This window comes from Penicillium diatomitis (genome assembly GCF_028827545.1).
Source record: "Penicillium diatomitis strain IBT 30728 chromosome Unknown utg000002l_segment0_segment0, whole genome shotgun sequence".
Classification (NCBI taxonomy): Eukaryota; Fungi; Ascomycota; class Eurotiomycetes; order Eurotiales; family Aspergillaceae; genus Penicillium; species Penicillium diatomitis.
The window spans coordinates 746,377-769,997 of record NW_026623174.1 but is presented as its reverse complement, the minus strand read 5'-3'; the positions used below and the strand labels follow the sequence as shown (position 1 = coordinate 769,997).

Here is a 23,621-nt window from a genome sequence, read left to right as displayed (position 1 = left end):
TGTTACACACACACACACAATTCATTAACGCCCGGCGGCTGAGCCGAAAGGGCAACTGAAACGATCTATCAATACATGTCCGAATATATATCTGCTGTATCTCCTTCGAGCCCATGCATGCATCCCTTCACTCTATGTCCTCTCAGTTATCAATATCATAGGGATCCTTGTGGGTTAGTAATTTGGTTAGTAGACTGGCTTGAAGGCGCTTCTTCAAGTGTTCAACATCCTATCTTCGGCAGTTGAAGCGCGTCCACCATCTTTAGCACAAGGTGGTTGGTGTAGGTTAGTTAGGGGAAAGGTATCAATGTGTTGGTCGACGTGATTAGGCGGCGTCGAGTCGGCCTGTGGCGATCGCGAATCGTATTGAGGCTCGCACGGCTTCCAAGTTCGGTATCCATTGCTGACTATCGGAGGGCGATTTCCCGCCCAGAAAGAAGGAGAGATTGCCCCGGTGAGTGTTACTACATTGCAGCAGTGCTATTTATTGTGATGTGAGGCTGCTACTGCTCAGGAATAAAGCCGCAACATCGGAAATAATTCCTGCTCTATGTATAGGAAGACCCAAGTTGATTTCCAATCAACTTAGACTTCATGTTGTATATATAGCCTCATGTATTCCCTCAAGAATCAAGAATTAAAGCTTCCTTTTGCTTTACAACACTATTCGTTGTATGGTCTACTTCCGATACCGGAAGAGGAAGTGTTCCACGGTCTCTCTTGCTTATCCACATACACACTAGTCCGTCTCTGCAACGTTGATCCGATAGAGGTAACTATTAAGTCTGGCCATACCAGTCCGGAGTTAGGCTAGTACGCTCGCTTCTTTCCATAATAATCCATTATATAGCTATCGGGTATATTTTCCTAGTAGCGCTATATCTACTCGTTTCACGTATCTTCCTACTTTCTCTAGTAAGTCATTACTAGTAGCTGCTTAGGACCGAGCGAGATTTAGTATTATCGACTTTATCCTAGGAACCGCTTCTTACGGGACGGTATCCTTCTAGGTCGCGGTCCTAGCCTTCTCCTTAGCTAGACCTAGCAGCTTATTATCGTTACTAGTAGGGACCTATAGAATACTAATATAGTTTCCGTTTCTCTATAGTCTTTAGATTAACTTATATATTTAGCAAACGAACTCCTAGCCCGATTATTATCGAGGGTTCCTTATTATAAGGGCCGCTACTTTATTACTCGTGAGTAGCGTGATCCTATAGACTTTCAGTCCCGCTAGTATATTTAATATATATACTATTACTACTAGCTCTACAGAGAATAGATTTTGCTCTGATCTTACGCCTAGTATCACAAAAAAGCTCTTTAGTTTCAGCTTTCGATACAGAGATAGCTATTTCTTAATCGTAACCCTAAATCCTATAAGGCCGTTCCGGGCCGTTCCGGGCCGAGCTACTAACCGTAGCTTATATTAATCCGCCCGGTACTATATACGAGTCCGCTATTACTTTAATATTAGTCTATATATAAGTCTCCTATAGTACTAATATAAACAGATCGATAGTTTCTAGTATCTCTATCTCGATGTTTTTTAGCGCGTCCGCTACCTAGTATAATAGTAAGCGCGGTAGTATCTCCTGAATTTCTTAATCTATACTATACTCCGGCGGAGCGGATAGGTTTATAGTAGGATATAAATATCCGTCTATATCTTCACGGCCCTTCTCCAAAATCGGCGTTATATAGTAGCGATATAAGCCTCTACCTCCGTAACGCTAGTCGTAACTATAAGAAATATCCCTATAATTACTTACGCTTCTATCCTTTAGACTCGATTAATTAGTCCGCTAGCCTTATCCTTATAGACGTATATCTAGATACTAGAAGCGTAGTCTACTACTAGAGCTACCGTTAATATAAATAGCTATCGTACGGTTACTAGCGTTAGGCCGCGAAGTCGCCGAAGCTCTATTACTACCTCTAGGCCTTTAGACGCTATCCTCGCGATATATTCTATTCCTTATATTTAAGTCTCGTATCTATAAGAACGCCTAAGATCTTAATATAGTCTCTAGGTACTATAGCCTATCCCTTAATAGTAAAAGGCTTCTAATCCGTTTTATAAGCCTTAGGAGCGAACTATATAATAGCTATTTTATCTATCTTAAAAGTCGCTCTGCTCCTTTTCTCCTAGTCGAGCGCTTTAGCGATAATTACTTCGATACCCTCCCGGTTACTCTAAGTAGTTAGTCCGGTTACCTATATAGTAAAATTATCTATAAACACGATTACTCCTTCTTAGCTATTAATCTGTCGTTATACAAGGTCTACGTTAAAGAAGAGAAATAAGATCGGGGACAGTAGCGAGCCCTATAGTAGTCCCGCTTAAGGTAGGTTTTAGACCTTAGATAATTACCTACTAATCTAAATAGTCGCTATTCGTTCCGAGCAGAATACCTTAACCTACCGGAGTAGATCCTTAGGTATACCTCGCGCTTTTATCCTCTAAAGTAATCGTTCTTTATATACTCTATTATAGGCTCCTTTAATATCAAAGCTAATTAAGCTTAATACTTATCGGCCGCGCTACGCTATATAGATTTACTCTTATAGAAGTACGAGTACTTACTCCGCCGACCGTTATTTTCGGGCTCCGAAGTAGCTTATCGGGAGTAGGCTATAGATCTCTACCGCGTATAAGATCCTTTCCGTAACCACCGATTCTAGTATCTTACCTAATATCGTAAGAAGTGAGATTAGTCTCTATACTTTAGTAATACTATAGTTCTCTTTATTAGGCTTTTTAAGCGGTATAATCTTCGCGTATCTCTACTATTTTAGTAATATACCTCCTTCCACGGAGGCTTAAAATAGATTAAGAACCCTATACTTGACCGTAGGCTATATTATCTTCTAGACTATTACCGGTAGGCCGTCTTCGCCCGGCGCTTTCTAAGATTTCGCCGCTAGTAGTTATCGCTCTACCTCCTCTATCGTGATAGCTAGTATTTCTACCGGTACTCTTTCTAGTCTTACCCCTTTATCGTTAATAGTATCCGGCAGAGACGGGAAGAATATAGTTAGTAATACTTCAGCTTACTCTTTATAATTAGTAGTAGTCGTTCTATCTACTCTTAGGAGCTATAGGACTTTTCTAAACGCTACGTCGTCTCCCGACTTTAGGTATTTAGCGGCTTTCTATATATTATTATTATTAGTAAGGAATTTATTCTAGTACTTTTTCTTTTATTATCGGATAGCATCGTGATATTATTTCGCTATAGCCTTAGCGGCCTCTTCTAGGCGTAGTACCTTTCGCCCCGCCCGTCGCTCGAAGCGGGCGCGATTCCTCTAGTATATATATATTTAACAGAGCTATATCAAGTCCTCCGTCTACTATCGCTTTATATATAGTAACGGTTTAGCCTTTAGTGTTAAGATATATACCGCTTCCGAGATAGCCGATATAAGCCGATCGGTTTTCTACTATACCGTGCCTTCCTATAGAGTAGCGGCTAGGGTATTCGTAATTCTGGTATTAATCTCTCTCTATAGAGCATTTTTCAACAGGAGTCGTTCCTAATACTCTAGGGGCGACCATAGGGCATCGAATACGGTCTTAATAGCGTAGTAGTCCGAACCGTATTCCGTCCCGAGTATAGTATACTTAATAATTAAGTCTGTTAGGTTCTCCGATATAAGGACGAGGTCGATAGTAGACTCGTAGTTACTATTCTGCCCTCCGCTATACTATGTTTTCGTGCCCCGTCTAAGTAGACTACTTATAGTAAATTTATTTATAAGGTCGATGATTAGATCTACTTTGTCTTACCTTCCTAGAGATACGTCGTCTCCTCCCTAGAGTTAATTATATCGGTTAAAATCTCCTACGATTAAAACCTCTACCACCGCGCCTATATCTCGCCGTACCTTTATAATCGCGTTACGTAAGTGATTATATATATCGTCTAGAGCTAAGGTATCGCCTCCTTTAACGTAAACTAATACTATAAGAAATAGTTATTCGTGGAGCCGGACGACTACTACCGTAAGATCGGGGGACTCTATCGGTACTTACTCCGCCTCTACCTCTTTATTTACCTAGAGTATACTTCGAATCGCCTACCTACCTTCCCTCTAGGCAGAAGGAACTATCTTTATCTATTTATGATATCCTATCGGGGTAGTTAAGAGCTAGCCTTAAATCCTCCTCGCCTAGGGTTCCTAGATCGCTAACGCTATAGCGTTCTAAGTATCTTCGTTATTTATTAGACTCTCGTGTACTATACCCTACTTCCTTACGTTTAGTTAAATTATTCGGAGAGTTTTATTTATAGCGTAATAGATAGAGCTTCCGATAGTTCTTACTATACGATTCATAAGGGCCTCCGTATAGGATACACTTTAGGATAATTTAGTCGTAGCTACTATAGCGGTAGCCTTCTGCGGTATACCTTACACACTTCTAAACGTTCTTATACTAGAATACCTTATATCCGATCTCCTAGTAGTTATAATATTACGTTAGTCGCGGTCGGTATTTAAATATACTAGTTATACCGGATTCCCCTCTAGCGTAAAAGAACCTGTCGGCTAAGAGCCTCCGCGTATCCGCGCTTTTAGTTAGGTATATAACTATAGACCTATAAGCCTTTATATTTCCCTTTCCGCTAAGCTATACAATCTTAGTAATAGTAGCGTCGTTCTCCTCGCTAAATACCGTTATAGTATCGGCTCGAATCTTACCCTTCTCGTCTAGAACCGCGGCCTTATTCACACTATCGACTTTGATCGGGTGAAGTTCGTCACGAAGTACCCGGGCTCCCGCCCCGACTTTAGCCTCCGATACTTCTTTAACCAGCTAGTACTCGGCTTTATCCCGGTAGGTAATTCGGATCCGGTTTATATTTTTCGGATCTACTATAACAGCACGATAGCGCTAGTATATATGGTTTTCTACCGTCCTAATTTCGGTTTTAATTGCCGTGCGAATTGAGCCTGCGGATATCCTTTCGTTTCCGTTATCTACTATCCTCGAGGTATCTATCGTGTAATATAATATATCAGTGAAAGTGGTCGGTATCGTGTTCGACGATGAGAGGGTTCGTACGTTACTCGGATAACTCGTTAGGGGAGTACGGGCGATATCTGCATAGGATAGGGATCCCGAGGCGGGATCTGACGGGTTGATTGCTATACGCAGGGAGTGAATTTCGCGAAGGATCTCATCGTGGCCGTTCTGGGAGCAAGGCTCAGAGAGGGCTTGCGGTGTCGGGGATCTGTCTGCTAGGGTCTGTAGGTTCTTATGCACATCGTCGCGTCGTCTAATCTCTTTCCTTAGCTTCACGAGCTCTTTCAAGAGATTGGTAGCGCTCAAGTCCTCGCTCTCCGTCGAGGCGTCGTCCGAAGATACCGCGTCATGTTGGAGTACTGCTTTGCCTTGGCATTTCTTCTTCGATTGGGCGCGTGTCAATCTCTGCTCGGTGCCAATTTCTTGCTCTTGAGTGTAGTTATTCGGTGGTCTTGTGGTGCGTCTCGGCCTCGTCAATCGTGGGGGTGAAGCTTCGTGTTCGTCACGGTCGGGCGGCTCAGGGGTTCGCGTCTCGGCCCGTCCCGCCATTTTTCTTTCTCGCGTAGCTCGGGGCAACACAATACAGTCGGTCGCAACACAATCGCAACACAATCGCAACACAATCCTCGGTACAGTATAGTAGTCGCAGGTTTTCCAATTAACTGTACCATTACTGTTACAGTTGTTTTCGAAATCAGTTTAACCTTACACTCTTGAAACTTGATTCCCGGAAAATAAATCCGAACAGTGTGAGGTCTGATTGGATGTTATTTTAAGCACTTTATTTTAGACCGCTTCCTACAATAGTCCATACATTTTACAATACGTTCTTAGTTCCGTAGGTGGTGTATTTTACACGAAATTAACAGACACGCGGTACGTCCTCACCCCTCTCTCCCTTTCGTGACAAGCTGCAGCTTCCTGCATAACAGCTCCCTGCTTACCGTTATATTTCAGGCGATATAGCTCCAAGACTCTCAGCTGCAAAGCTTATTCTCATCCGTGATATGATAGAGAGCGAAACTTTTACCACGCCTGAAATGGCTGAATAGACCGAATGTAGCAAGCAGACTATCATTAGTATCCGCAATAACTTACGGCAATTTGGAAGCTTATACGCACCACAAATCCGGTAGGACGAAAACGAACTGTGACACCCCTGATGGTCGAAGCTTTTTGTGATCACCTATATGAAAACCCGGCCTATACCTCGAAGAGATAGTTGTATTCCTATGGGATGAGTTCCAAGCCATAGTTAGAACCTCTACCATCAGACGAGCCTTTCTCGCCAAAGGTTAGTCTAAAAAGACTGCACGGAGACGTGCTAAAGAACAGAATGCCGATCTGCGAGACTATTATCTACATAATCTCTCAGATTTTAAATCTTACCACCTAGTCTATGTTGATGAATCTGGATTTGATAGACGTGTTGGGTTCAGACGGACAGGCTAGGCACCACGTGGCACGTCCCCTTTGCAAGATCAGAGATACCAAATGTTACCCACGTATGCACAGGATGGGATCGTTCTGTCGCGTGTCTAGAGATATCTAGCTCACATATACGAGCGTCCGTAAGCTAGATAGGAGAATATTATTTCTAAAGCTACTAAGAGATATGTCTGTTCCTCATGCGGAAAACTTGTACCCCGCTCTAATGTCTATCGGATAGATAATGGGGATCCTTTACTCCTGCCATTGAAAGGAACTCTTGATACCTGTGGCCATCATAACAACAGTTGGGATCGCTGTCCGATTAGCGTAGCGGGAGGGACGTGGTATGGACGTGGTGCTGGAAGTGCTGGACACGCTCCTTTAGCTTGATCGCGGCGTATTTTTGGTATTTTTGGTATTAAATCGCTTCCTGAATAAATTAATTAAGCTGCAACGTTTCGGAATTATGAAATGATATCATGCTAAAATTCAGGTGGAATTCTCTTCTCGTTGTCGACATATTGTGACATGGGTGGTTTGGGTAACCTGAAATGACGTTAGTTAATAGACAGGCCGGCAATACTGACTAAGGCCCGCACAAGCCATCCATTGGGTGAGGTATCAGTGGGCGGGTGATCGGCTGAGTACCCCAGTTCACCTTTTGTATGACGTATACACTCTTCATCGCTATTGCTATTTCAACGGGACCCCCAACATCGCATTCGCATCTCTCTGGATCACCTCAGTATTCTATTTCCTATAGCTCAATGAAGTATGATAAATACTTTTTGCCCAACGGGCAGCAGATCAATGTTAAGCCATCCTTTAGGGGATTTACATTCACAGTCGATGAACACACCTTGCACGGCTCTTTTCCACCTAGGTGGTCGATATCTGTTTACACCAAGGACTTGGGTATAGAAAAGTCGTCCATTGATGGGAATGGTCAGTTCCTAATCGATCCTGTCTCTTCATTTACGAGACCAACCCTCCTCAGCGATGTGCTACACCTATCTTCAATGTCGACGCCATCAATCCACGACGCGAAACCTGAGAGCGCTGTTACTAGACAAGTGGCCATGATTTTATTTGCCACTTTTCTCTGGTACTTCCAAGAGCCTGCACCAGACCGGCATGTACCCACATCGAATGCATATGAAGATACAGGAGGAGAGTGGATTCTAAAAGTCAAAGGAGACGGCCTTCTTAGTGGGAAACACCGAATGCAGAAACTCGAAAGGATGGGCCTTATCGCGACTACTGACCCTTCAGTGGGTTCGCAAGAGAGCCCAGAGACCTTTCTTGAGATGTTCATCAGTCAAAGAGCCTTCTGGCAGTTGGATCCTGGGATCTATCTGTTTACTCTGGATCCGCCCAATTTTCCAGTCAGTGATATTGAGGAATGGACTTCTCCTCCATCATTGGATTCTTTTGGAAGAGGATTTCCCTTTGGTGCTGGGCCTAATACTGTTGGGACCTTGATACCCTCATATTACCCTTCCATCCCACTTCAGTATAAATTTACTGACAGGATTCGCCATCCCATCCGCCCAAGAGCTCCTCGGCAAGGCGAGGTGGTTTATACGAGATTCATTCCTAGCAGTGGTCAGAACATAACGTTCCGCATACCGCTAATCCCAATAAAAAGCTCAATGAGGTTCTGTTCCATAACGACGCAGCCAAGCGAAAGGAGCGGTCCGAATCTATGCCTTGATCCAAAACTTATGAATGATTTGGGGTTGCTTTATCGATGGACGAACAAGTCTCCAGCTCACACAAGCTTTACTCAGAGCGGTTCTTTAGAGGCCCAGAGGGAAAATCTGAAAGCCAGCATGACAAGCAAATCATCTTTTCCTGTACTAGCATACTGGGGATCGACACCTGTCAGTTTTCTCGAGATTTTCTGGGTTCTTGAAGATCGTCAAGGTAGGCTGCGGGGCAAAGTAGAGGACTGGGATAGGGGCTTCCGGTTCTTCATTGGAAACGACGACTTTAATTGCCTGGATAATCTGGCAGTCTTCCTGAGTTCGGTGGTTCATTATTGTTGGTTGTGCGACCAGAGAACATCTTCCGTCCTGGTGGAGGTTCCGGCGGACCATGAAAGGTATGGTTTGCTTTTGACGAATAGGTCTCCCTGCTAGTTGTTGATTTATTGAGCCCAGTATCCTGTCAAACCAATGCTAAATTAATCTACAGGTTCATTTCATCCCTACGAGACATTGGTTTCTTTAGGGAAAGCGAAGTATATGTTTCGCAGGAGCGTGCTGTCATCATGAAAATTAAACGTAGTTTCTGGGTTGCGCCATGTACCTAGTATAACTACCATTTGAATCTAGTGTGATGCCTAGAAAACATATTTAGTGCTAAATTTGAGCTACATGAAATCTGTCAGCTTCAGCTGGCTTTGCTACTGTCACAGGTAAATCTCTGTTGTGGCGTACATCTCAAGACCTTAGATTGCTGACAAAGACAACACAACGGAGAACTTCTCCTTTCCAAGCTTTTTGTAAAGAGTTTATGGCCTAGGCATCTAGATTAAACTCAGCTCTAACTTAAAAAAACCTGCGCATTGTAACGTCATCTATCTGTCGACTCGTTCGACTTACATCTAAACTACGGTCTACAACTAAAGCACTGAAAAAGCATCTGAAGCAAACACACAATCCTCATCGTAGGCCTTTCCCTCTTCCCACTCGTGCAACGGAAGGAATCGGAGAGGATATAGGCCACGTCTACTCTTGGGGTCGACACTATTCCCAAGGACACTGGACGGGGGATAGGCTTAGGGCAAATCGTGCGGTGTAGGGGCTAATATAGTAGCTAGGGGTTAGCACGTAATCCTAGTTAGGTTCCTACGTTGCATGTTCGATAGATTGATATTCATGATCGACGTGATATAGGCTTATCCAAAAACGTAAATAAGATCCTTTGGAAAGTCCATATTAGTTTGGTGAGCCAGATGAGATTCGATACTGACAACGAATGAGACGCGCTGTAGATGACAAAATCTGTGGGATGAAGTAAATATCCTTTCATACCAGGATTAGCTCTACACGGCGTAAGCACAGCCTTCTGTATGATGACTGGTGGGCGTACAGATATACACGAAGGCTACGCTGCATATGGGAAGAATGAGGCGAAGTGGCAACCTTACACTAGAGGGAAGGCGGAAAGCGGGCGGACGATCTTGCCAGATCGCTAGATCTACCAAAGCGTTCTACAGAATTCGATGTATCATTACTGGTTTATTACAATACGTCCTTCAATGAGGTATAGTCATTACCACCATAGTTCTGCCCAACAAATAGAGCGGTGACCCTAAACGGGATTAGCGGATTTCGGATTTATGTTCCAGGAATCAAATCGAAAGAGTGTGAGGTAAAACTGATTTCGAAAACTACGTGTAGAATACTATAAATAGTGGCGTTTACTTCTTGAGCGAGGGCTTCTGAAGGGAGATGAGAGATAAAGCTATCAGCTATGGCAGGTGGTGCGTTTATATCCACCTCATCGAGTGCTAGCTATCCTGGACGACAGGAGAAAGTGATTCTCATGGGCGGCTGCGGTACTGAGGCGCTAAGCTAGGGATAGACTGTGGCACTAAGCCTGACACGGATTGGTGCCCTAGTATCTTACCCTACCCTGGCCTTCAGCAGCAAAGTAGTTTAACAAGAAGGATACGGCCAGTTCTCTCCTTGCTATAGCGTATCCTCTGGTACGTCAGTACATTTGAAACATGTTACTAATATTATAACTAATGATATCATCTGGATAATCGAAGTCAACCCTTTGAAAAAGGAGAACCATTTCTCTTCTTAACATCGTATAACTACGCTAAGGTTCGAAATAAGTATATAGGTAGATCTTCCTCCTACTACTTCTACTATAACTTCGGGACCTTTAGAGCCGGTTATATAGAGACTAATCAGGTTATCTAGTTACGTATTCAAATTCAAGGCTCTAATAAATTTTATCTATAAAAACTAGGATAAGTTATTACTAAGAGAGTACACCCCATAAAGGTCTAGTCATAGTCGAGTGAGAGTTATTAGTATAGCGCTGAAAATATATGACTTCCGCAAACTTTTTATCGTAAATATTATAAGTAATAATAGTACTTAATATAAGATTCTGTAGATGCTTTCGCTTAATATACTTCGAAATATCTCTATACGATAAGAATCGCTACACGCGCTTCTTGAGAGCTAGGTTTTGCTACCCTATATAAATAAAGTAAAATAAGGGCCGATAGTCCTTTATGACAGATCGAATAGTATTTTCGAGTAGGCTTACCGATTTAGCCTAGACCTTAGTTAGTTCGCTTTCCCGCTTCTAATCGATATTATCGCGCTTAGCCAGATAGCTTTCGACCCGTTTATTTTATAGTAAACGGTATATAATACCCTTCTTAAATTAATAGTAGACGGTAATAGTATTAATAGCTTTAGTACGTCGATATATTTCTTAGTCTAATATCGGCGATAGCAGAGTTAAAAGACGCTTAATTAAATATCTCTAAGGCTCGGGTAGCTCCTCCGTAGGTCGTAATTTTATTATTACCGACTCGACTAGCTTTATCTTAGATAGCTACCGCTAAACTTCTAATATAGGCTGCTCTTAATTATATTTCTGCTAAAGCTATAATAGTAATATATTTCTAGCTCGTTCCCTTATACTATTAAGCTCTTATTTCAGCTTTTAATAGCTTTCGTATTTCGGACTTCCCTAGTACTATAAGAGTAGACAGCCTAGTTATTAGCGAAGTTTATCGCGACGCTAGATAAGGATAGAAATTTCAGGCTATTCGTTAACTAAGGAGGATTAGATAGTTGTTAATTCTTATAGGCGGTCGGGGTTAATTATCCGGCTTATTCGATAGGCTATATATATAATATTATTATCTAGATTTAGACCTCGGATAATAGTAGGAAGGTTCTTATTAATCCGGCGGTTAAGGTAGTACTTTAGAAAAGTACGAGTATCTACGTAGTATATAATTAGGTTACGAAGTAAGTTACTTATAGGTCCTAAGATATATAAAGTTAGTTATAAGAACCTACCTAACCGCGACTATAAAGGAATACGATTACCGCTATTATCTAACGCCTTACTAGTCCTATATCGAAGGCTATAAGGACGGGTAACTTATCGGAAGCTAGTAATGGTACTAATACTTTTAATCTAAGGAAGAAGAGTTAAGTAAGATAAATATTTATCGGCCGAGATCCCGATATCTTATAATATTTACTTAGTCTACCGAAAAACTAGTACGTCGTCTAGAGCTAGATTAAGTAGTAATAGAAGCTTGTTATAACTATCCCGGATATATAAGCGAGGAAGCTATTCTGCGGATATTAGGACCTCCTCTCCTTTAACTCTCTTAAAGATATAGTCTATAAAAAGAAGCCCTAGTAAGAAGATATAGGGACTAAGAATAAGCGACGGATTAAATATAATCTCTAGTAGGATATATATATTTCTATTAATCTTTAGTAAGCTATAGTAAGAGGTAAGAAAATTCGGCTAAATTAATAGACTTACTCGTCCTTAGTACTAAGAAATCCCTTCGTATATTCAAATTTAAATTCGATTAAGATTCTGTAAGGGCTACCCTATAGATCTCGGAGTAGACTAACTCGGATATAACGATACCGTAGGCTTAGTACTACCCTAGGACGGTTTGCTATAAGCCTAGCTAATTATAAGAAAAGGTATAGCTCGATACGATACTGACTATATCCAAACTTTTTCTTCGTAGTACTAATAGCCGTTTCCACGACTATAGTTAGGTCTTCTATAAATATAGTAGACTTTTCGCGGCTTTTCTAAGATAGTTTATGCTTTCGAGCTAACTTACGGATTACCTATAATATTAATCAGAACTATAATAATATAAAGTAGAAGAAGTCCTAGAGGCTAAGAGATAACTTCGTTTCTTACCCGGCGTATCTGTCGATTTATCTATTTTCCGATCTTTTCTAAGGTTACTCTTTCGAAGACTAGCCGAAAAACCTTCTAGAACGTCTCTAGTAAGCTTTTTCGTTTAATTCTAGGTAACCGTCTTCTATTTTTACCCCGTCGTAAATTTAAGGCCTAGTTAAGAAATATATATAGGATAGTAATAGATAGCTTCCGGAATTCTTATTTAGGATCTTTACGGAGATATATATAAAATCTAATAGGCTTAGAAAAATAATAAAAAGAGGGAAGAGTTACGGAGGAAAGAGATATACTATTTCTAATAAGCCTCGATCTAGTTAAGAAGGGTAGTAGTACCTTTACTATAGTCCTCCTATATATACACAGACTTATTAAACTCTGCGAGTTACTATAGGTAATAGTCGGGAGAGTATTTATTATCTGCAAAAAGTTACGTAACATTACTAGGATCTTTAAGCTAGTCCTTATCGAAATCAGGCTCTATCGGATCGGTATCGTACTGCTCGTCGCTACTATCGTCGGAGCTAACTTCTCTAATCTATAAATCATTATTATACGACTCTGACCTCGCCTATCGTCGAGAGCGGGCTATATTACGGTGGAATAGAGAGAATTATTAAGGTACGAGTGGAAGACAAAAGTAGGTTAGGAGCTAGCGTAGGCAATAACAGTAGCCGGGAAATCAACGTCCATTTAAATAACCCTTCTCGGAATCCACATCTCTTAGCCAGAATTAAAATACTAGCCGGAGAGTAGACGTTAGAATCAGCCTTGACCATATCGTACTGCTCCCTAAGGCCGCAGGCTGCGGCGGGCTGGTGTGGGTGGAGACGAGGACAAAGGTAGGAGCGGCAGCCTCTGTGGATACTAGGGGGCAAATAGATAGGCGTAGGCGGATATCGAGGTGCGTAGCGGGAAGTTTGGCAGATTGACGGCTTAAAACGGCCTCACTTACGGCCATTTCGGGCAGTCCTTTTGCCGTCTGCTAGTTTATTATAGTATTCTAATATCTAATAATCTATTAGGATCTTAAATCTTTTCTTATATTATAGTCCCGATAGCTTAGTCTACTAGTTATCTATACTTTCTATAATCGCTAATATCTCTTAGTTATAGATATCCTATTTTTACTTTCCTAGTAATATAGTCTTTAAGAAGAATCTAATAGGATATTATATCCTATCCTACTTCTAGGATAGTATTCTCGCGATTATATCCTTCGAGATATCTATTTCTAGTCTCGTCTCTCGCTCCGGATAGTAGTATACTAGGATAGATACTAATAAAAGAGTAGTCTTTAGTTACTAGAAGGCTCTTATATAGTCTTTATTCTATATAAATAGATAATCCTTCTTCGTAAGCTAGTATAGTAGCTTTATAATATAACTATAAGCTATAATAAAATAGCGATAGAAGTTATAGAACCTAAGAAAGGATTAAACTTCTTTAATAGTTATAGGAGTTTACTATTTATAAATAGTCCTAATCTTCTTAGGATCTATTCTTACTTTATCTATCTCTACGATATAACCTAAGAACTTAGTCTTAGTTTAGTCGAACTTATATTTATAGATAGCTACTTAGAGGCTAGTAGCTTATAACTAATAGATTATAGCGTAAATATACTTAATATACTTCTTAGGATCCTCGCTAAAGATTAAGATATCGTCTATAAATATAATAGTAATAATATCTAAGAGATTCCTAAGTACCTAGTTAATATAATACTAGAAGGAGATAGGTCTCCTATATAACCTAAATAGTATAACCTTATACTTAAAAGTCCTATATCGGGTTATAAATATCGTTAGATCCTCTAAGTCTACTACTATTCTAAGTTAATAGAATTCCTATTATTATATCTTGTTAGAGATACTATAATAGTAGTTTAGGCTAACTTCTTTAGGATATACGCTTAGGGGGGGGGGAGGGCCTATATAATAGTATTCTTTTTCCCTAGGGGGAGAGGCGTTCTGCTATAGCGGTCTATAAAGTATAAATTATATAACTTAGAACTAAGAACCTAACTTTTACGGCTATAATACTAGTCTATAACTAGCTAGCCTACTATTTACGGTTCCTATCGTATAGACCTATAACCTCTCTATATCTATATTTATATTTATATACTATCCTCCTCTACTACCGAACCGTTATTTACTTCTTACTAAGTCGTTTATATAGCCGAAGATTCTAGTTCGCGTTATTATATAAATTACGGTCACGAAAAGCCTATTTCTAAATTCCGCTACTTACGGTCGAAGACGATCCTTACTTAAATTTATTTAGAGTACCGTTAGAGCTTACTTATATATTTAACTATTTTAAATAATATCCTTTTTTACTAGTTATACTCGCTAACTATATATAGGCTTTATATAAATAGACTAGCTCTATAGCTTAGATCTCTCTGTATTATCTATAGTAGCGCCTACTATACTAGTCTATGGATAAGAAAGTACCTTATAACTTCGATAAAGAAGCCCCTCGCGACTCTAATAAAGTATCTTATAATAATAATAAAGAAGTATATCGCGACTCCGTAGACTATCGATATATAACTCCGGGTAATATATAATCTATAGTAGACTTATACTAGTATTACTACTACTACGGTTTATATAGCTCCGATAATTCTATATATATCTATATAAGATATAAGTAGGCTACGATTTAATATTATTACTATATATAATATTATTATAGCGAGGATATATCCTTAATACCGTCTCTTTCTTAGTTAATATAGGCGTAGTATCTATCTCCGTCTTCGAGCTTATATACTTCGACTTTAATACTATCTAACCTAGCTAGCCTATTATAATATACCTTATAATACGCCTTATACCCTAATTTATATTTATCGTAGGTTACGTAAACTCCCGAGGCTATATCGTTATAACTATTATTCTAGTTTAGTAGTAAAGATCCTAGTAGTTTATCTTCCTAGTATAGTCTATCCCTCTTCTGTATAATCTCTTAGGCTAGAGATTAGACCCCTTCTTAGGGCTATATACTACTATTATCTACTAATATAGTATCCTTCTAGTCCTATACTAATACTACCCTACTAGATATAGATCCCTAGATATCTTTATCTCCTTTACCTCTTCCTACTAATATAGAGGAACTAAATCTCTGTAATCCTATACCAATAAATAACGAATAGTATTTACTATAGTATTTCTACGAAGAGTTATAGAAATCCTAGCTCGAGATATACTAGTATTACTAGGAATAGTAGTTTAATATATAGCTAAATAGTAATTCGATCTATAGATAGTATCTTAAGAAGAATATTAGGTAGACTATTTATTTTTATAGAGCTAAGAATAAGATATAACCTAGCCTGTTTTTACCGGAATTCCTAGAACTTATATAGATAGAGGAGTAATTAATGACCTATATATATATATTTATTAAATTCCGATTAGTCTATAGTTAGTAATTTCGCTATAAGAATTATACTATATACTTTATATAGGAAGTTAGCTATATCTATAATTAGCTATCTTTACTATCTAAGAATCTTAATATTATTATTCTATAACCGTCTACTATAGAAGGATAGACTAGTATATAGCGATAATTCCGAGATTATTTTCGAGTCTATTATATAGTAATTATATAATAGCTTTCGTTTCTGTATTATAATTATCTAGATTATAGAGATATAGAGATCTTAAGTATAGCTTTAAATACTCTTCCGGATAATAAAGACGTTATTTATCTACTATCTATATAGGTAACTAATACCTTTATAACCGTGGCGGATAGGCCTATAAATAAGACAATAAGTAATAAATCGGCTAATATAGAAGAGAATAATAAGCCTAAGATTACTATTATTTCTAATATCGCGGCTATAGAAGATAAGATAACTACTATATAGAACTTAATTAACCCTACCCTAGTTCCTATATTCTTATAGTAGTAGGCTTACTTAGTAGCGCTATCCTTCTATAGTATACCTATTTCGGAGTTTAATACTAGTATATAGCTACTTTCTCTAATATTCCTCTTACTTTTTCTATATAGTAATACAGAATTCGTACTACTATAGGAGCGTAAGATTAGCTATCTAGACTATATTCGGTATCTTATTAAGTATAATAGTTAGTATTTTACGTATTATCCCTAGTTTCGGTATATTATATTTAATAGTATTCTATATCGATAGTCGTCGTAAAAGGCTAGATTTTTTATATAAAGATAGTATAACTAACCGAACCTATCGCTTAAGGAATTATAATAGATCTTTATAAATCGAAACCTATAAGGAGACGCGCTACTCTAATCTATAATCTCCTTTAGTAGTATAATTTATAGTATATATATATACTAGTACTAGTAAAGAACCGATTTATAGGCTATTATTAAGAATATTAGTATAATATATATATTTCTTATACTCTCTACCGCCGATTTATACTAGGATAATCTAATATATTATCTCTCTTATTATAAGAAATAGATCTAGTCTCTATCTATCTAGCGTATTATTATTACGCGAGAGAATCTTCGCGATTACCTATATATTACTACTTACTAGTTCTACTTCTACTTTACCCTCTTCTTTTATATTATAATTAAAAGGAAATTTAGTATTACTAATTATTAGAGCTATTATAAGTAGTAGGATAGAGGGTCTATATATTCCTATACTATAATCTAGATTCTAAGTACTCTAAATAGGGAAAGCCTACTAACTCTAGTCCTTAAGGAAGCCTTTATAGAGTAGTAGGATATCTATATTACTACTATAAATCTAGAGTATAATTATCGATAATCTAGCTATAATAAATATCTAGTTATATAGTTTATATCTATAGAGCTTAAGAATATATAGTAGTAGCTCTCCGATCTAGTTAATCGAGTATAGCTCTATAGCTATATAGATTAGTACTATAAGTATAAGAACCGAGTTATCTATATAGAGGAGTACCGATTTAGATTTCTAATAAAGGTTACTATTAAGAGCTACCTTATAACCCGTTCTAGATCTAGCTATAAGTAGTTCTATCTAATCCGGAATTACCTATATCTTAATCCTTATAACTCGCTAGTAAGTATATCTTAGCTTATAAATATAGATATTATACTATATATAGATTATAAGGCGCTTCTAGAGTATCTTACTAAGTATATATTAAAGCTAGAGAAGGCTATACTATCCTTTATAGATATAATATATATAATACTTATTACCGCTAACCCCGATTAGTCCTTATAATCTATAGTATAGAAGCTAATAAATCGTTTTATCGCTAAATATAATTAGTCTATATAAGAGATTTTCTATATACTCCTTAGTCTATCCCTCTAATAAGATACCTATAAAGTAATTCGTATAGACTATAGTCCCGAAGAATCTCGAGGGGTATCTTATATCGTTATACCGGATAATAACGATAGAGAAACCTTAATTTAAAGTTATTTAGTATACTATAAGTATATATACTATCCGTTATTACTTAATAACCTTCTATATATTCGGTAGCTTCGAGGATATAACTACCGATCTAAGTAAGTTTATAGAGATAAGGACTATATCTTAAAGCTATATCCTAAGTATAAGCCGGATATAGAGGACTTTACTTACGTTAAGCTAATATTATACTACCCCTTTCGCGTTAATTCGGACTTACTTACTATCGATAGATAAGATTTCCTAATATATAGCAAGATATTTAAGTACTACTAGTAGACCTATATATATAAAAAGGATTCTTATAGAGAGACTAATAAGTCTAATATTCCTAAGGAAATCTTTAAGGATATAGAGTAGGATAAGTAGGAGAAGGAGCCGATAGCTTTATAGTAGGCTCTTATAGGTTATCTCCCTAGATATAATCCTACTACGACTCTAGTTTCTAATCTAGATATACTAGGGATATATAATATAGATCTACTATATAACTAGATATAGTATATTAGGTAGTATATAATAGATATATTTCCTATAACCTACTAGCGTAATAAATAGGAGAGATACCTAATAGATTTAGCTATTACTAGCGCTAGAAGTATAGCTTTACTAAATATAAAGTAGATATACCTATATTAGTTAATTATAGACTACTATCTTCGATATCTATAGTCTTAGGAATATCGCGTAACCCTATCTATATCCCTTACGCTTCCTTAGAATATTCCTCTATAGCTACTTATTAACCTAGATAGTAAGACTAGTACTAGTAATTCCTATATAATTAGTATTATTTCTAGCGAGTTATAGGATCTTATAACCCTTATAGATATATCTTAGAGCCCTATTATTAGAGCTATATCTATAGGAGTCGCTATATATAGTATCTCCGGTATAACTTTATATAGGCTATTTCGGCTCCCTATTCTACTTCCCTATACTTATAAGACCGTAACTACGTTAGTAGTTAAGTATTTATAAGATCGCTTTACGGGTATATACTACCTAATTATTAATAAAAAATCTATAGTTAGTATATTAATATTATATTAGATTAAGTAATAGTATTATTAAATCTAGCTAGATCGGGGTAGTAAGCTATTTAGTAGGCTTAATATTATTCTTATAGATAACTTTTTTTAGCTATCTCTAGTAGATAGATAGATCCTATTTAGTATATCTTATACGGAATTCCTCTCTTAGGAGCTTTATATATTATAGCTATATTAATCTTTTAATATTATAATTATCTTAGATAAGATAATTCGTTAGTAAGATACTAATATAGAGAGCTAGGTCTTCTGTTAAGCTCTCGAGTACCTTTATATAGCTAAGCTTATATATAAGAATTAGCGGCTTTTAGCTATATAGGTAGTATCGATTTTATCTTTATAAGAGTAGGCCGATTTCCGTAAGATACTTTATATCTTCCCTATATAGACAGTAGTAGATATATATAACTATAACTATCTATAAGAAATAGACTAATCCGTTCTTTATATTAATATAGAGAATAGCCTTCTAGCGACTAAGTAGCTAGAATTAGATATTATAGATAACCTAGTACCGGATCTTTAGCTATTAATTAGTAGCTATATTATAATCTTAGAGAATCTCTAGATAGCTTAGGGTATTATAAATAGCTCTTTTACTATAATATATAATATTATCTAGCCTATAGGAACTACTAATCCTTATAAGACCCTTCCGTAAGCGCTACTTATAGAGTTAGATAAGTATAACGGATCTATCTAGTAACGTAATATATAGGGCTATCCGCTAGTATCTATTCTTCCGGTAGAGTATAAGTTTTACTATAGTAGCTAAACCTATACTCGTAAGTAGTTCCCGATTATATTAGTATATAGTATTATAGTATATAAGATATAGGGTATCTCTCTAGATAGGGCTATCTTAGATCTATTTAGCCGGGAATTTATAACTAGGCTATAGTATATTATATTATTATAAGTCTATACTCTATCTAGCGTAATATTCTAAACCCTCTTTATATTCGATAATATTAAATACGCTTCTACTACTTAGTATGACGTATAGGTAATAAGTCAATAGTTAACTAGCTAGTCGGTTGACTAGTTCGTGAATAGACTTAGAGTGTGGAGTTAGTTAGATAAGTTAACTAGTTAGTCACCGTGAACTAGTGAGTTTACTAACTAGTTAGTTAGCCGACTAGCGAGTTAGTATTAACTAGTAGGTTGGTTAGCTAGTTAATAGATATAGACTTAGGGAGTTAAGGAGGAGATTATATAATCGATATTTACGTTTATAAGATTAGATATTTACCTACGCGTTATTAATAGAAGCTTTACGCGTATATATACGCTAGAGCCTAAGGATTATTTACCTTTCGGTTTACTTCTATAGAGGAACCTTCTATCCGGGACTTTCTATAAGGATTCTACCGCTTTACTATAGTCTGTCCTATAATAAGTATTTAGAGTAGTACTTCGTCTTTCTTATTTCTTCCTTTCCTTTTTCCCCTTCGTCTTAGTTTTCTTCGTTATATAGGATATAGTTACTTTACCTTCCTTCTTCTATATATAGGTTATCGTAGCTATACTATCTAGGAGTTATATAAAAACTAAGATCTTTAATATTCTTTTTACCTTTATATAATAGACCGGCGCTTACTATAAGTTATTAAGTCTTTATATATTATCTTTCCTTATTTTTCTTTTTTCTCTTTAAATAATCGATACGGTAGTACCTATTAATATAGTATACCTAGGTATAAATAAAGAACCCGGTTAGGGAGAGTCGCGTAGTATACGTTAATAGAGCTCCTTAGCTAGACCTAATAATCTTCTCCGTAAAGACTACGATATATATTTTATTTAGGTTACGTCTTAGCTAGATAATCTACTTAAGTATTTACGCGATAGAAAACTTAGCTATAAGAACTTTATTAACTTAGTATATAACGAACCTAGGTTTATATTTAACTTAATATAGGATATATAGCGAGCGACGGTCGACTACTTATATTATCTCGATAACGAAGTAGAGGAATAACGTAGATAGCTCGCTATAGCTATCGCTAAGGTAGTTAAACTAATAAACTAGAAGATAACGAACGATAAGCTCCTCCGTAAGTCCGAGGAATATACCGATCTTAACGCTACTACTATTAAGCTTTTATAGATAATCCTCTAGTAGATCTATATCTCCGCCGATCGAATCGAAATAAGCCGCCCTATATCTCCTACTAACTAATATAAATAGTATAAAGCTACTATAGATACTACTATAATAGACTATTCCGATTCTATATATACTATACGTAAGTTTAAGATCCCCGATCTATCCCTACTTACTAATAGAAAGGAAATAACTTAGGAAAACTAGAAGATCGCGATAGAGTATAAGCTATATAGTATAGGACTAGACCTTACCGATCCCTTAGCTTTAGACTACGCCTACTCTTGATATAGAGATATAGCCGAACGGAATATTAATTAATATATAATAGATATAGTCTCCGAGCGATACTAGAACTATAACGATCTCTTTAAGTATCTTAGATCTATCTTCGGCGACTATAATAAAGCTATATACTCTAAATAGGATTTCTAGAACTTAGAGATATAGGATAGCTAGTTATTTAGCGACTTTCTATCTTAGTTCTCTTACCTCTTCGATACTAGCGAACTTATTATAGGTAAGCGCTAGAAGAAGTACGCCCTCTAGAACCGCTTAACTCCCTAACTTTAGGAGATTATCGATATCGACTTAATCGATAAGCCCCTTATATCCTTTACCGAGTTTAGCTATAAGATTAGAAAGAAGTATAACGCTTTTTATCTAAGTAGCTAGATCTCCGCTTAGCGATATAGCTAGACTACTAATAATAAAAATACCGATCTATCTAGAGTATCGAAGGCGTATTTCTCTAAGAAGTCTAACGATAAGACTATTACTATAACTCCGGTATTATCTAGTACTACGCCTCGCGAGATAAAGATAATCCTAGTACCTAACGCTAAGAGTCTAGATAGGGAGACCTATATCCGCTATATAAAGAAAGGACGATACTTTAGATATAGATAGACCGGATATATATCTTCTAAGTATCCTAGTAAGGAACGCGCTACTTTAGTAGCTAAGATATTAGTACCTAATCCTAGTTATATAGAAGAGATCTCTAAATCCTCCGAGACGGGAAAAGCCTAAGCCTAGAATAAGTCTCCCTTCTAGATATAAGTATTATAAAAGTAGTTATATCTTTAGATTTATATATAGTATTAAGAAATAACGAATAATTTACTTTTCTAATTATACTTATATCTAATAGTTAGTTAATCTATATAACTACTTTACTTAATACTAGAGTAATACCCTATATAGCTATCGATAAAGGATTAGCCTATACTATCCGAGATATTTAGAATATTCTATAGATATCTTTACCCTAGTTAGTAAAGGTAGAGGGATATAATAGGAAAGATAGAAACGCTATTACCTATATAATCGTTCTAACTCTCTAGATCGATAGATAACGGTTTTATTAGATACCGTTCCTTATTATCGGTTTAGGTTATTACTATATAATTATCGGACGAGCCTAGTTTGTATATTATTAAGTATTATTAGATTATATAAATTACCGAATCTAGTAGTCTACTAAAGTTATTCTAGTAGATAAGATAGCCGGGAAACTAACTCTAGAGATCCCCCTACCGGTATTAATATATCTACGGGTTATAAATTAGAAATATTAGGTATATACCGAAGCCTATAACCGGGAAATAGAGTAACTAATTAAGTAGGAGCGGATTAATAGATCTCGGGTTACTTTAACTATATATAACGCCGAATATCGACTTCCTAAAGAGTTCTTAAGTAATTATATATAAGCCTATAAGGTATTTAGCTATATAACGGCTAGGGATAGAGAACCGGTAGTCCTAGCTCCTTAACTATCTTACGTAGAATTAAATACTATATTTCTAAGTCCTACTCGAGCTTTTATTAGTCGAATAGGGTTTAAACGCTATATATAGGCTAAGGATACCGAAGTATTTATTACTACTCTTAACGAGATCGATATAGCGATTACGGAACTAGCTTCTAGGAATAAGATAGTTACGGAGAAGGAGTCTATTTAATAGTAAATTCCTAAGATATACTATAATCTATAGGAGTTCTTCTCGTAACGTAAGTCCGATATTCTACTACTATATCGGGGCCTATTCGACTATAAGATCCTTCTTAACGGAGAGTAGAGACTAGGCTATTATCTTCTCTATAAGATAAACTAGAAGGAGCTTAAAGTAGTTCGAAAGTACCTTTTCGAGAACTTATAAAAAGGCTTTATCGTTCCGTCGAGATACCTCTTCGCTTCTCTAATCCTAATAGCGAAGAAGGTAGATAGCGGACTACGCTTCTATATAGACTACTAACGACTAAATATAGTCACGGAAAAAGATATCTACCTATTACTATTTATTAATAAGATAATAGACCGGTTAGCCTACGTAAGACGCTTTACTAAACTTAATATATAGTAGGGATTCTATCGACTTAGAATAGCGGCGGACTTAGAGGATCTAATAACGTTTATAACTTAATATAGGATCTTTAAGTATAAGATTATACTATTTAGGTTATATAGTAGATCTATCTCCTTCTAATAGTATATTAACTAGGTACTTAGGGATCTCTTAGATATAGTTACTATTGTATTTATAGATAATATCCTAATCTTTAGCGAGGACCCCGAGAAGTATATTAAATATATTCGGGCTATAATCTAACGATTATAAGCTATAGGAC

General features: G+C 36.8%; 5 protein-coding genes across 5 annotated transcripts; 1 reads left to right on the top strand and 4 right to left on the bottom strand.

Moving 5' to 3' along the window:
- Window positions 1-325: 325 nt before the first annotated feature.
- N7539_001434 (uncharacterized protein) lies at window positions 326-793 on the bottom strand (the record flags this gene model as incomplete). The annotated part of the gene is made up of 2 exons (XM_056931037.1): window positions 326-464; window positions 741-793. 2 exons carry the CDS (start codon window positions 791-793, stop codon window positions 326-328), a joined length of 192 nt encoding a protein of 63 aa, XP_056793068.1.
- Window positions 794-3,537: 2,744 nt separating this feature from the next.
- Window positions 3,538-4,338, bottom strand: N7539_001433 (uncharacterized protein; the record flags this gene model as incomplete). Its single annotated transcript, XM_056931036.1, has 2 exons — window positions 3,538-3,708; window positions 4,327-4,338. 2 exons carry the CDS (start codon window positions 4,336-4,338, stop codon window positions 3,538-3,540), a joined length of 183 nt encoding a protein of 60 aa, XP_056793067.1.
- Window positions 4,339-4,628: 290 nt separating this feature from the next.
- N7539_001432 (uncharacterized protein) lies at window positions 4,629-5,578 on the bottom strand (the record flags this gene model as incomplete). The annotated part of the gene is made up of 3 exons (XM_056931035.1): window positions 4,629-4,633; window positions 4,705-4,819; window positions 5,069-5,578. 3 exons carry the CDS (start codon window positions 5,576-5,578, stop codon window positions 4,629-4,631), a joined length of 630 nt encoding a protein of 209 aa, XP_056793066.1.
- Window positions 5,579-7,223: 1,645 nt separating this feature from the next.
- N7539_001431 (GNAT family N-acetyltransferase) lies at window positions 7,224-8,774 on the top strand (the record flags this gene model as incomplete). The annotated part of the gene is made up of 2 exons (XM_056931034.1): window positions 7,224-8,564; window positions 8,657-8,774. The coding sequence occupies exons 1-2, from the start codon at window positions 7,228-7,230 to the stop codon at window positions 8,772-8,774; spliced, it is 1,455 nt and encodes a 484-aa protein (XP_056793065.1). The 5' UTR covers window positions 7,224-7,227.
- Window positions 8,775-11,299: 2,525 nt separating this feature from the next.
- On the bottom strand, window positions 11,300-12,841 carry N7539_001430 (uncharacterized protein; the record flags this gene model as incomplete). Its single annotated transcript, XM_056931033.1, has 2 exons — window positions 11,300-11,487; window positions 12,769-12,841. 2 exons carry the CDS (start codon window positions 12,839-12,841, stop codon window positions 11,300-11,302), a joined length of 261 nt encoding a protein of 86 aa, XP_056793064.1.
- Between the last annotated feature and the right edge of the window lie 10,780 nt (window positions 12,842-23,621).